At 51.5% G+C, this 11,971-nt stretch overlaps 5 protein-coding genes across 5 annotated transcripts; 2 read left to right on the top strand and 3 right to left on the bottom strand.

Annotated features, from left to right (window-relative positions):
- Window positions 1–442: 442 nt before the first annotated feature.
- SMAC4_12986 (uncharacterized protein) lies at window positions 443–1,745 on the bottom strand. The gene is made up of 4 exons (XM_066091196.1): window positions 1,446–1,745; window positions 1,265–1,372; window positions 1,061–1,176; window positions 443–899 (listed from the first exon to the last, which is right to left on the bottom strand). Exons 1-4 carry the CDS (start codon window positions 1,498–1,500, stop codon window positions 543–545), a joined length of 636 nt encoding a protein of 211 aa, XP_065947600.1. The 5' UTR covers window positions 1,501–1,745; the 3' UTR covers window positions 443–542.
- A 282-nt stretch (window positions 1,746–2,027) lies between these two features.
- On the bottom strand, window positions 2,028–3,535 carry SMAC4_09004 (uncharacterized protein). The gene has a single exon (XM_024655784.2). It carries the CDS (start codon window positions 3,413–3,415, stop codon window positions 2,390–2,392), a length of 1,026 nt encoding a protein of 341 aa, XP_024511614.2. The 5' UTR covers window positions 3,416–3,535; the 3' UTR covers window positions 2,028–2,389.
- Window positions 3,536–3,849: 314 nt separating this feature from the next.
- SMAC4_09005 (uncharacterized protein) lies at window positions 3,850–5,538 on the top strand. The gene is made up of 3 exons (XM_024655783.2): window positions 3,850–4,060; window positions 4,112–4,841; window positions 4,900–5,538. The coding sequence occupies exons 2-3, from the start codon at window positions 4,115–4,117 to the stop codon at window positions 5,028–5,030; spliced, it is 858 nt and encodes a 285-aa protein (XP_024511613.1). The 5' UTR covers window positions 3,850–4,060; window positions 4,112–4,114; the 3' UTR covers window positions 5,031–5,538.
- Window positions 5,539–6,665: 1,127 nt separating this feature from the next.
- SMAC4_09006 (uncharacterized protein) lies at window positions 6,666–8,064 on the top strand. The gene is made up of 3 exons (XM_003344364.2): window positions 6,666–7,216; window positions 7,275–7,403; window positions 7,486–8,064. Exons 1-3 carry the CDS (start codon window positions 6,934–6,936, stop codon window positions 7,911–7,913), a joined length of 840 nt encoding a protein of 279 aa, XP_003344412.1. The 5' UTR covers window positions 6,666–6,933; the 3' UTR covers window positions 7,914–8,064.
- A 573-nt stretch (window positions 8,065–8,637) lies between these two features.
- On the bottom strand, window positions 8,638–11,930 carry SMAC4_09007 (uncharacterized protein). Its single transcript, XM_066090878.1, has 5 exons — window positions 11,572–11,930; window positions 11,286–11,509; window positions 11,074–11,217; window positions 9,701–11,010; window positions 8,638–9,499 (listed from the first exon to the last, which is right to left on the bottom strand). The coding sequence occupies exons 2-5, from the start codon at window positions 11,446–11,448 to the stop codon at window positions 8,804–8,806; spliced, it is 2,313 nt and encodes a 770-aa protein (XP_065947599.1). The 5' UTR covers window positions 11,449–11,509; window positions 11,572–11,930; the 3' UTR covers window positions 8,638–8,803.
- Window positions 11,931–11,971: the final 41 nt, after the last annotated feature.

The raw sequence follows: 11,971 nt of genomic DNA, 5'->3' as shown, positions 1-11,971 counted from the left end.
CCCCTCTACCCTTTTGGTCCCTTGCAGGAAAAAAAAAAAAAAAAAAAAAAAAAAGAAATGGCAAAAGCTAACATACGGATCCAGCAACCTAGAGGACTTGCACGAGTTTGACAGATGATGGACTGCATGAGCAAAAGGAAGAGCTTTGTAGCTTGGTTGTATGGAACAAACATGGGGGTTTTGCCTGACCACCCTCGTGGGATATCGGATAATGGGAAGTTGAGGTGTAGTAACGAAAAACATGAACAGGACTGGAATGGTGAAAATAACGCTGGTACATATCGCTGATGAACCCACAAAAAGACACTATCCCCGCTCCTCCTTCCGTGACATAAAATCCTCCTTCTCCTCGCCGTTTGCATTCTCCCTTGCTCTCCTCCCAACTCACCTTCCTCTTGTCCTCAGCCATTTCCTTCCTCATTCAAATTCTGTCCAGTCCTCCTTCCTTCTCTTCACTGCTTCACACTACAACCTCCCCCATTTGCCTCACATACACTACCTCCCCCTTTATTCCCTTCCCAACAACCACCCCGTTTGTTGACTCAAAGCACCCCTTCCTTATCAGTAACCCTCCTCCCCTCAGCCCACCCCTTCAACCCCCCATAGTCCTTACACAAATGCACCGCCCCCGTGCCATCCGTCGCTTTGAGATCAGGATGGTTGAGGTCTTGTCCTTCCAGCGCCGTGTCGCCGCAGCAGATTATGGCTTGGCGGAGATACCGGAAGCAGTGGTCTATGTGCTTGTGGCTGTGTTTGTGTTCGGGTTTTGGTTGGTGTGGAGGGGGGTGGTGGCTGTCCCTGCGTTGGGGTGGATGGGTGTCATGGTGATGGTTGGGGGTGGTGGGTGCTGAGGGGGGTTTAAGCTCGGAGAGGGAGTTGTAGGACCGCATTATTGTGTGCTAACGGAACGGATTGTTAGCTAGTATGTCTTTAGGTTTGGTTGGGGAACGAGAAGAGAGGGAAGCAGAGGGATGGAGTGCAGGATGGAGGGGTGGAATGATAGAAGTACCTATCGAACAATAAAAAGGAGGGAACATGGGAAAAGAAAAGGTATGCTTACCAAGCAATGAAGTTGATGGAAAACGCTCATCGAGTAAACAGCCTGATCATGGAACTCAATGGGCTGCGGGAGGGTGTATTGTGATGGGTTTTCGACGGCTATGAAGCCATTTCCGGCTGTGATTGAATTGCGTTAGTCGCTCGCATCTTTGAGAGAAATAGCAAAGTGGACTTGGATGAGAAGATGAGTCATGGTGTCACATACCAGGCATATACCCCCTCCAATTATCCTCGGTAGCATTTCTCGAAGCCTCCGTCTTGTGATCCGAAGTAGCAAGCGGATCTTTGCCAAAGACGACGGGCTTGACTTTGACTGTCATCAACAATTATAAGCGGGTCAGCACACCTAACTCATCTTGGGGGATACAAATAGAGGGAGAACTCACACTCCGGCACCAACCCATTCATTTCACCGGCAAGATGGAGCACTCTCTTCCCCATTTCGGCCCCATCATTTGAATTGCGGCCGTAGGCAACAATAACCGCACTTGTAGCGGCGCCGAGGAAGAAGGAAGTGAGGATCAAAAATGGCAGAACAAGGAGTTTGTACCATCGCGACCCGGTTCGAGAGCCAAGGAACCTTTGACCAGCGATATGCTGAAGACGGTTGCTCGTAGCACTCAGAAGACCGACATCTTCTTCGTGTTCCTGCTCTTCTTCGGACTTGTATGACGGCGATGTTGGGGACATGAGAACAGCGTCTGAGCTAGACCGAGGGTATCCCATGGCGATGGTATTTCGTTGCACAAAAGGCACTGCAGTGAGTTTGTCTTGGGATGGAAAATATTTTCTGTTAGGTGGTTTAATGACTGAGCGAGGAAGAAAGGGATTTTTGTCTTACATCTTGGAACGTCTGGAATGTCAATCATCGGGTTGCCTTGGGGTTATCCCCCGCACTCTTGGTCATGATCAGTACGTTGTTCCAGGACATGCCACTCCCTTGACCAAACGGGTGAGTGTATGGAATGCAAGCCACCATATTGCGCCAGTTGCGCGCTACGATGTGTGGATCCTGTCTTCCATTGTAGAGATACACGGCCTACCTGTCTACAAAAGATATGGATTGATACATATCTAAACACGCTTTCTCCAGGTAAATCGTTTCTCAAAGGTACCTCTAGAGATTAACCCGTACCCGTAGCCGGTAAATTCCATTGAGCCAGTTAACGATAGCTAGATCCATCCAACCACACACCAAATGGGAAAAAGTATCGAGTACGTACACGCAAAGAAAACTGCCCACAAGATTAAGAGTTCCATTCCAAAGAGAACTTGACAAATCATCAGAAACTTCCATCCCCTCTACCATTTACTCACTCCCCAGCACCCCCTACTCTAACTCAAACTCCGCCCACCACACAGACATACACCTCACCTTCTCCACTCCCCCCTTTTCCATCTCCTCATACGCCCTCCTAACCTCCTCAATGACCCCCAAAATCTCCTCCTCCCTCTCATTGGCAAACTCCTCCTCCTTAACCCTCGCCTCAAACCTCGGCCCTCGCACATACCTCGTCTCAAAGTGTCCCTCCAGATAGTCCTCCCCGGGCGTGAACTTGCCTTGCCTTTTTACTCTAAACCCACCACCCTCCTTAGCCGCTCGAGTGATGCTCTCGACATCAGGTGCAGCGCGTATATTCAGCGGCGGCTCTCCGTTCTTAGCGGAGATGTGGCCTACATGTAGCTGCTGATCATCGTGCTGTTCCTTTTGTGAGAGTGCGAGTGCGGCATCGGCTGCATCGGCGTCGGCTTCCGCTTTATAAGCGTAATAAAGCGCCTGGGCCTTGGCGGCGAGGATGTGTGGTGTTTGGCTCGCAGGGAAGGAGGGCGTTTGTTTCTGGTCGTACTCGGCTACGTAGACCTTTTCGACGCCGGCGGAGGCTAGTTCTTGGAATAAAGAGGCGACGGAGGAGTAGGACGGGAAGTAGAAGAGGGAGTGGCAGGCTGTTGCGGCGTCGAACTTGTCGACGACAGGCTTCTTGGACTTGAAGAAGGTGGCGGCGTCGACTTCGTTTTGGAAGGCCAGGCGGTTGCCCAGAGGGGATTGGAGGATCTTTTCTTGGGATTGGGCGACGTTCATAGGGGTGCCGTAGTCGGGGGGAGCGGTGTCGATGCCGGTGACGTGACAAGCTGGACCGAGTTCTAGAGCTAGAGCAAGGGAGGAGTCACCTTGTCCGCAACCGATGTCAAGGACCCGGCTTCCAGGTAAGATGGACCATTTTGAGAGAATGGAGAGACGTTGGCGGAAGCGAGGAATGAAGACGAGTGATTCCAAGGACTTTTCATGAGGGAAGCAGGTGAGGATGGTGTTGATCTTAGCCTCCTCATCGGTGGCCATGTCCTCCTGGATGGCCATTGTGTTGGCTGGGATGGAGATGGGGAAGTTTGTTCCTGAATCTTTGAGATCCTAAGGGGAGAAGGTATTCGATGTGGTGTGTTACACCTTGTTGTTTTTCCAAGATGTTGGATGTACAAGTAGTAGATATCTCTACAGAAACCGTACGATTTGTTGGGGGAACCGGTGGCCTTTTCAGGACAGATGTGTAACGTAAATTGATGAGTTATCAGCCAATACGAGCTTCCATCAAAACCTGAAACGGTCATCAACACAACAGGCGCCGTCTTGGAGACTGTTTTGGGTTGGACCGCAGTCCTGTTGTTCTCGGTGGACAGCATGGGAGGTTCCGCAGACCGGGACGTTGCCGGCCGTGGGTGATGGGTAGCCGGGTAAACGCGCTACTGTGTCCGCCAACCCCCTGAAAATGGCGCCAAATCGGAAGCGCTACAGCGGAAGAGAGGGAGAGGCTTACTGCTAACGCCGAATAATGATTGCTGGTAAAGCGCAAGAAGGACTGTCATAGGGAATGTCAGTAATATGGCGGTCAACCTGGGCTTTTCTGGGACCGACTTACCTGGAAATACGACATGATTGTTCTAGGCCTGTAAACGTTCACAAGTGACTTGCGTACAGCCAGCATAGTTATCATATTGGAATCTCCTGGTAAGAAGCCCAACCCTTGACTTCCATGGGTGCAAGTGCTGATTCCTCCAGATCATGGGAGCAGAAATCGTACGGCAGTGGTATAGCAACCTGATTGCGGCCCTGGCAAGAACACCAAGATATGACCCCGGTCAGCTCGGCGAAGACAGTGAAGATGATGAGGAAGTACAGCTCAACGGGAAGGACTTTAAGCGGTGCGAATACGAGACTGGTGATGAGAAACCATCATGCAGGAGACGATTCTGGCCGTGGATGTTGTTGCTACTAGCCACAGTTGCTGGGACGGCACTTCTCACTCATATTCTGACCCGTCGGTTGGTCTGCCTTGTCTCTCCCACGAAACACCAGTCTTCCCAATCTCAATCCATGGCTCATGGACATGGACACAGTCACATGGAGGACAACCGACCGAGCCATCAAGGCGAAGTGAAGCAGTGTGGTACTTCACCGGAGGAAGCTCAAGCTAGAGGGTGTGTGTTTGAACAACAGCTAGCTGCCTGGGTCCCAAGAGCTTGTGGGTTTCCGGACGTTGTCGGGGAGTACAAGGAAAACTTTGGGGACATGATGGCCGAGTGGACTTGGTACTGGGACCGCGACACCATCATGGAGGTTCCGTCGGAGAGTGTGCCGGATTTGCAGGCAGGCAACTTCTCGGTGATCTACACCAAATATCAGGCGTCGCATGATTTGCATTGCCTCTACTGCTCTCGCAAGATCATCTATGCGCTGAGCAAGGGGATCAATATGATGGATGCTCGGTGTCATCAGTTCTATCATGGAGGTATGTTAGCACCAGCGTCCAAAGAGAATATTCGGGGAAGACACTGACCGGTTTCCAGCGCACTGCGTACAGCATATTGGAAATTCGTTGATCATGGCTGAGAAGGGAGAAAAGAAAAAGATACAGACTTGGGTTTACCCGCTCATGTACCATAATTGTGTGCCCTTGACTTCCACACAGGAATCGTGAGTATGATGGTTGGGGACGGCAGAAGAAGCCGGAGGTGAGGTCATGAGATTGATGGATGAAGTTTATACCTAGCGGGCTTATAGCGCAGTCATAGGCCTCATGCGCTGGAACAGATATGCCCACTGCTAGATTGACACGGCGTCTGCCAGGGCAATTGCCTTTTTTTACATTCCAGTTTCCTTCCAACAAGCAGTTCGTGATCAAGAAGACATCGAGCATGTCAATGGAAGCCTTATCATTCCCTTTGAGTTGCCCGAGTACATTCTCAGGCACGTCAAAGGGCCGACAACACTTGTACACCGCGACCACATCATCCCCCCATCAGTGCGGCATCGTGACATTGGCCAAGTCCATCCACCAAGATCATGGCCATCTGAACCAGTTACGCACCACAGTCTACTAACCCAGCCCCGAGCAGGTTGTTTTATTTGCCGAACCACACCGGATGGTAACGATACCCATACACCATGAAGGCAACCGCCACCAGGACCAATTTTTTCAAGTTCGTCGTGGGGTTGTAGATCGGAAACAGCATCGTCCCGTTCAGTTCAGCATCACTACCGGGTTGACCACACTCTCGACTTTCCACTTCGTCTTCACTCTGTGTAGTGTGTACAGTCCACGGCAACATCATAGCAAGCGGCCCCACGACAAACTCCATTACACCTACTGATACGGCGACTCGCTGCTCCCAAAGAACACCTGCGCCACAAACGGCTCATGCTCACCCTCGGGGATCTTCATGTAGAAGCATGAAGCCGACCTGATGTCGCTGACCAGTTTGAGGCAGAGCACTGCTCGAGAAGTTACCGGCCGTACACTGTACAAGTGAACGGCAATGGTTTGCCGTGGGGGAAGAGGAAGCCGGCCAGCAGCTCGGAGAGGTGATGTGGTCCATGCCGATTTGCACGTCTGTGAAGGAAGCCGAAGAGCATGCCGCCGGGCAGGTAAAGAGCTCATAACGGGGAATAACAGTGATTAAGGGGAAGAGCTCCACCAGGGGAGCTGCATGTCGCCGCCGGAGAGCTGGGCGATGGCGATGGTAAAGCAGGAGATGAGGATTATTGTGCATGTCGACGGTTCTTACTACGAGAGGGATCGGGTAGTTCTTGAGAAAATGGTCGATTACCTCGTGGTCTTTGTTTGGGAAGTACACGGTCACGGTGCCGTCTTGATCATGGTCCGTTCCGGTCACTTGACGGGAAGTATGAGAAGATGATGACCTTTCGCGATGGGTCTGGATGAAGGCATCGGACTCTAAATCAAGCTCGGATGATGCAGCTATTAATAGGTTATCCTCATACTCTTCCTCAATATCTTCTGGAAGGAATTAGTGAGTTGCTGCCAATGTCCCGATGCATGCCTTGAGTTTGAAGTTGTCGTCAGGCTCTTGGTTGGAAGGGAATGGTCAGGGTTAGGGTCAAGTGCTGAGGAGCTGAATGGTTCCGGGGATTCCAAAACACTGTTGTGTCAAATCTCTTGCCACAATGTTCGTTTCGTGAACCGTATTTCCCAAATTGAATTCCATATGAGCGATTTACATTGCCCTGTCATGGTGCAAAAGTCTGGAATGCGTGCAGTGTACGACGTCTGAGTGGCTCACTGGTGCGAAGCGCATGTTCCGAAAAGGGAAATTTGGCGCAACGAACGACCTGGACAACGCCAGCAACGGCAGCGCTAGATACATACGATCGTCCACCAGGAAGTAGTCCCCCAATGATCAACCTTGGACAATGAAGAATCAGTATTCAGAAATTGGGTACCTTCTTGAGTTTGCTGCGATAGCAATTCCATTATCCTTCACGATATCTTGACTAATTGCAAACGACGTCGCACCACATCACCAACCTCACCGGCTCCCTATTCCCCAGCTTCAATTTCAGTATCAGTCCATAACCCCAAGATGAACATCTTCAAAAAGCTATTCACAACAGCAAACAGGGACCTTGAAGAAGTCAAGTATGATCCCGTCGAAGATTCTGAAAACGGGACACCACCCCGATCGAACTCGCCAAGCTCCCTGTGGTCAGCGGGCTTCACCAGACGTCAGAGAGGCTCAATACTATCACATCCGGCCGTCGTCATCTCCCAAGCCATAATGATCACACTTCTGGCTGCCTATGCGGTCGTGATCACATGGAAAGGCCCAACCGAACTTACATGTGCAAGGAAGTTATCGCCGTATTGTGAGTATTGTCCGGTGCAGCGATGTATTGCGTGCGAGGACTCTAACGATCAAACCAGCTCCCTACCTAGAAACAAAAGACCTTCAGTATGTCGAGTATACAGACCAGAACCACCTCATGCAGCCCTCACCTTATCGCGGGCATCCAACACCGGAGGTGGAGGAGGCTTGGGTGAAGCTGTGGAGGAGTGAGTACTTCCATGTCCCTTGTTCACTTGGGAAATTTTTCTACAGAAGAGACAGATGCTGACGACGGAAATCCGACGTCAGTGCCAACAATCCACTTCCCCGAAGAGAAAATGCCCCTCCTCAACAAAACCCCTGCGAGCAACTACGCCCACTTCGCGCCCAAATACGGCGGCGAAATGATGGGGTTTCTGGACGTCTTCCATCAACTACACTGTCTGAATCTAGTTCGCCAATACACCTACCGCGACTCATACGACTACAGCAACGTCACTGCCTTCCGGGCTCCTCAGGAAGTGGTAAGGGGCCACATCGATCACTGCATCGAGACGATTCGTAAGGCCATCATGTGCACGGCTGATGTGACGCCCGTGGTGTTCTTGAAGGATGAAACCCGAAGGGGAGGCAGTAAGAGTGATTTCAATATCAAGAAGAAGTGCAGGGATTTTGAGAGGATCAGGGATTGGGTGGCGGAGAATGCTGGGGTTGCTGACGTCGAGCAGCAGATGTAAGAGTACACACTAAAGTAAGTACTGGAGACGCGGAGGTACGGGAAGTGAAGGGAAGAAGGAAGGAGAATTCACCCTTATACGCGGACCTCGAGTCAACAGACAATCGATCCACATCGGATGAGATATATGTTGAAAAAAGAGGGGCAGAAATGACAAAAAAAAAGTAACCCGGACAGGAATCGAACCTGTGATCATGAGAGGTTGACCAGTACCGCTGAGCTCACAGTTATAACTCCCTCACCCCCACGGTCTCTTCCCGCTCTGCTAACAGACCACAAATTAGACGTTGAAAGCTTGCACCTATAGACCCGTGCCCAAACACAACAAAGGCCCATTTTGGCGAACACCTTGAGTGGCCACCACCTGAAAGGTAGAATAATCGCAAGTTATAAAAAGATGGAGATGGACTAGGTGATAGGTATGCATTGCTTTAAGTCGTGGTGAGTAACTACTCAAAGGAATACGTTCATGCCAGTGCCATCTGTTTCATCGAATACCTTGGGTAGTTTCTATCGAGGCCGAGTAGTGGCGGCAATGACGTGGGGAGGCCGATGGATTCCTAGTCCCCTGGTGAAGGGCGATTTGCTGGTGATGCTCTCGCGGGGAGGAAAGATGGGAGAATGAGCAAAATAGATACCTATAATAGGAAGGTGATAGGGAAAACTCGGTGTGTCTCTGGTCAACAAATGCGTAATCCTTCACCTATTCACGTAATTCACCAATGTCAGTTCCCTGACATACGCGGAGAGCAAGATCCGAGAGTAACACTTTGGTCTCCATGTGCGCCTAAGGCTAGTGACAAAAAAAGAAGAAAAGAAGAACCGCAAGCAGCGATGGAAAAGAAGAAAGGTGGCATGTCTTTTTACATTGATCCAGGCTAGCACCTGTATCTATCTTTTTGGCTTCCGCCCCTCTGCATTCCCAGAGCCATCGCCAGTTTCCGAGCCCTTAACACACTCTCCATCCCCAAACATCACCTCCCTCGCCACCTCCCACATCTTCGCCGGTCTAAACATCATTTCCACCGTAAAGAACCGTCTACACTCCGCCGGCTCGTAGATGAACTGCGCCGGAACTGTGCCTTTACTCGCTCCCTCTCCCTCTCCCTCTCCCTCTTCTTTCTTCTTCCGCTCGTGACTATGTTTGGTTTCTCTGGCTTCGTCCCCTTTTTCGTTAGCATTCTCGGCTTCATCACCGACATCCTCTCCCTCTCCTTCATCAAGATAATACAAATCCCTAAAATTCACCCCTCCCTCTCCCCTCCATCCCATCCTCAGCGGGAACCCACCATCGCCCGCAGCTCCAGGATTGGGATCAACAGGCCCCAACTCTTTCAACGTCTCAAGTTCCTCATCCGTTAACACCGGTCGGCCAGCAAGAGTAGCGTTGGTAGCCAACTCAATAGCCTTCGACACATGTCGGTAGACAGTACCAAGAGACCAATACTGTCCCCCTTTTACACCTCCTACTGCTTGCATGGGTGCGTATCGGGGACGGCCGCCAAAGACGAGGGTGCGCACACTTGCCTGGCGACGGAGCAAGGAGATGAGGAGGGCGCAGGTTGAGGCGCATTGGCCGTTTGTTATCTTTTTGTTCAAAGGGTGGTTGTTAGTTTGGGAACAGGGGGATGAGAGTTAAGAAGATAGGGATGATTGGGGGAGCTAGGGGGGGGGGGGGGGGGGGGCAGAAGAAAGGAGAGAATGAATGAGTGAGGAGGCGGCGGGAATCGGGAGAATAGGTAGGGACAGGGAACCATGAAGGACATACAGGGGAGAAAAGGAACCTACAACAGCAATATCCTCAGCCTTAAACGGGCGCCTGTCCTTGGTCATAAACGTAAAGGCGCCGTAACCATAGATAGGGTCCGTGGTGGTTGAAGCCAAGTCGAGGTCAAAATGGGCAAGCAGGTTGGACATATTCCCGCTCCCTTCTGCCATCTCCGGCCCGAAAAGCTCTTCCCACTGCCCAAATACTCTCTCTTGACCCGGTCCCACGGCCACGCTGGCAACAAAAGGGGGATCAATCGGCACTTCTTTCCTCTCCTCAACATCCTTGTGAACCTCACTATAAACCTTGCCCACCAGCTTAACCAGTTCCGTCGCCCGAAACCTCGTAGCCGTGCGAACAGGTAAATCAGGAAACAAGATCTTGAACATGTTGAAACCGGGAATCACATCTCCACCGTTATTTCCTGATAGATCCAGTATCAACTTGGTTTTATTATCGTCCCTAGAAGCACGCGTGAGGAAGTCCAGGGTGGTTTGCGAAAACATGATACCGCCCGTGTGTTGGAACGTGGAAATTTGCAACACCGCCGTGTCATTTTCGAGGGTATCAAGATAATACCCCCGTATCGCATCCCTCTCGTCACGCACCCTAGGATCAGGGTAGACACCCTCTTTACTTGGCGGCGGCCCTTGCCCATCGATATGTCTCGGTGGTGGTAGAACGTTGGGGTCAGAGAAAGTCATCAGCGACGGCTCATACCCCGGTATGCAAGCTGCTTTTAACAAAGTCTCGCCATCGGTGTAATTCATCGGTCCATTTGTTCCTGGCCAGATAGCGGCCGTAGAGACGTTGAGTGTCGTACCATTGCTGAACTTGAGGCTATACTGGGCGTCTCCTGGCCAAAGACCTTGATAACTCACCCACCCACCCCCCATAAAAAAGCCAGTGAATTGGTTCCCGGGAAAGGGGAACAGGTGATTGTACCGGGTGTCGGGGTCGTGGTATTCGAATGTTATGCCTAGGTGGGCTTGGAGGAAGTAAGTGGCGTCTACGCCGTTAATTTCAGTGAGGTGGGAAACGCTGGGAAAGCCGGAATGGAGTAACCTTGCATCGTTCCAGGTGTAGATCTCGGGTAACTCAAGTCCGTCAGAAGAGAGCGAGACCAAAGGAGGACTGCGGTGGAAGCGGAAGACTTGGTGAGAGCAGAGATGGATTTCCAGGTGTCCTTCGTTGGCGCGGTGGATGAGGGTCTTGACATCGTTGTCGAACTCGTATTGGCTTTTGTAGATGCTTGTCTCGGCTTTCTTGCGGATTTTGGAAAAGCCTTTGAGGAGATCGATGGAGGGGGTTATGTAACCGGGTGTTGGGTCTATTGATCTGTCAATGAGAGTTCATTGAACAAAGGGCAGTCTTGTGTGTGTGAGGAACTTACGTTTGAGAGAATCCAGAGTTGACTGGAATTGAAGGTATTTCAGGTATTCATCCAGGAACTGAACTGCCCGTTCGGAGTCAAAGGGCATGGACATCAGACAGCCGTAGGCTGTTTGTCCTGGGATGTTGGTGAAGTCTCCATGGCCTAGAGGTATCAAGGGGTCAGCTTCATGAGGGGAACAAAGCAATGTGCAGGCAAGGGCTTTCACTTACCGCCGTTCTTGGACCAGGATTCGTAGGAGTGGGCTATCTGTGAACAAGCACTGCCGGTAGCCACCTCACTTTGTGTGTTTGAGATGTGCTGCGCTGCTACGGCTGATACCAGTGATAGTAGTATTGGGAACAACATCATGAATGTTGTCGTCGGGCCATGCATTGGTGGTTGTTGCTAAGGCGCTGAATGGGAATCCCGGGATAGCCCAGCGCAACAGTGGTGTCTGCCAAGAGGCATGTTAGTGAATGATGCCTGTATGCGGCGAAACTCGGGGTTCTGACTAACGCTAACACTTGCACGAAATGCACTAAAAGTGGGGCGTCGATTGTCTACTTGCGGGCCCTCCGGTCTTCCCAGAAACATGGCATCCAGAACTCAACCGCGAGAAGATCGTATTCCAGCATCCATCACCAGCAACACGTCCGATCGCGTCATCGCCCAATAGAGACATCATTACACGTCAACCAGGCCACCTAAGAACAGCGCAAGTGGACGGGAACGCCATGGCTCGCGTCGGTTTGGCGCGGAACTCGGTGATGGCGCCACGAGGAGAGCGCCGACAGCGACTGCGCCAAAGACCGGGATCCGCGACCACGGAACGCCGGCGCCGCGCTATAACCACCCATGTGAAGCGCTGACTGAGGGCGCTGACGATCCGGCGATAGCGATCCGCGAAGTCCACTAA

Source organism: Sordaria macrospora, chromosome 6 (assembly GCF_033870435.1).
Source record: "Sordaria macrospora chromosome 6, complete sequence".
NCBI classification, from domain to species: Eukaryota; Fungi; Ascomycota; class Sordariomycetes; order Sordariales; family Sordariaceae; genus Sordaria; species Sordaria macrospora.
Note: the sequence above shows the minus strand (reverse complement) of the source record. Positions and strands in the feature narration are given on the sequence as shown.

Bases quoted from the DNA above. Each gene is read 5' to 3' on its own strand.
- SMAC4_12986 (XM_066091196.1), bottom strand. From the start codon at position 1,500: ATGGGGAAGAGAGTGCTCCATCTTGCCGGTGAAATGAATGGGTTGGTG. The intron at 1,373-1,445 runs GTGAGTTCTCCC...TGTTGATGACAG, and splicing joins GAATGGGTTGGTGCCGGAGT to TCAAAGTCAAGCCCGTCGTC. The intron at 900-1,060 runs GTAAGCATACCT...CCGTTCCGTTAG, and splicing joins TCCATCAACTTCATTGCTTG to CACACAATAATGCGGTCCTA.
- SMAC4_09004 (XM_024655784.2), bottom strand. From the start codon at position 3,415: ATGGCCATCCAGGAGGACATGGCCACCGATGAGGAGGCTAAGATCAAC.
- SMAC4_09005 (XM_024655783.2), top strand. From the start codon at position 4,115: ATGGGAGCAGAAATCGTACGGCAGTGGTATAGCAACCTGATTGCGGCC. The intron at 4,842-4,899 runs GTATGTTAGCAC...ACCGGTTTCCAG, and splicing joins TCATCAGTTCTATCATGGAG to CGCACTGCGTACAGCATATT.
- SMAC4_09006 (XM_003344364.2), top strand. From the start codon at position 6,934: ATGAACATCTTCAAAAAGCTATTCACAACAGCAAACAGGGACCTTGAA. The intron at 7,217-7,274 runs GTGAGTATTGTC...CGATCAAACCAG, and splicing joins AAGGAAGTTATCGCCGTATT to CTCCCTACCTAGAAACAAAA. The intron at 7,404-7,485 runs GTGAGTACTTCC...ATCCGACGTCAG, and splicing joins TTGGGTGAAGCTGTGGAGGA to TGCCAACAATCCACTTCCCC.
- SMAC4_09007 (XM_066090878.1), bottom strand. From the start codon at position 11,448: ATGCATGGCCCGACGACAACATTCATGATGTTGTTCCCAATACTACTA. The intron at 11,218-11,285 runs GTAAGTGAAAGC...TGATACCTCTAG, and splicing joins ATCCTGGTCCAAGAACGGCG to GCCATGGAGACTTCACCAAC. The intron at 9,500-9,700 runs GTAGGTTCCTTT...TTGAACAAAAAG, and splicing joins AGGCTGAGGATATTGCTGTT to ATAACAAACGGCCAATGCGC.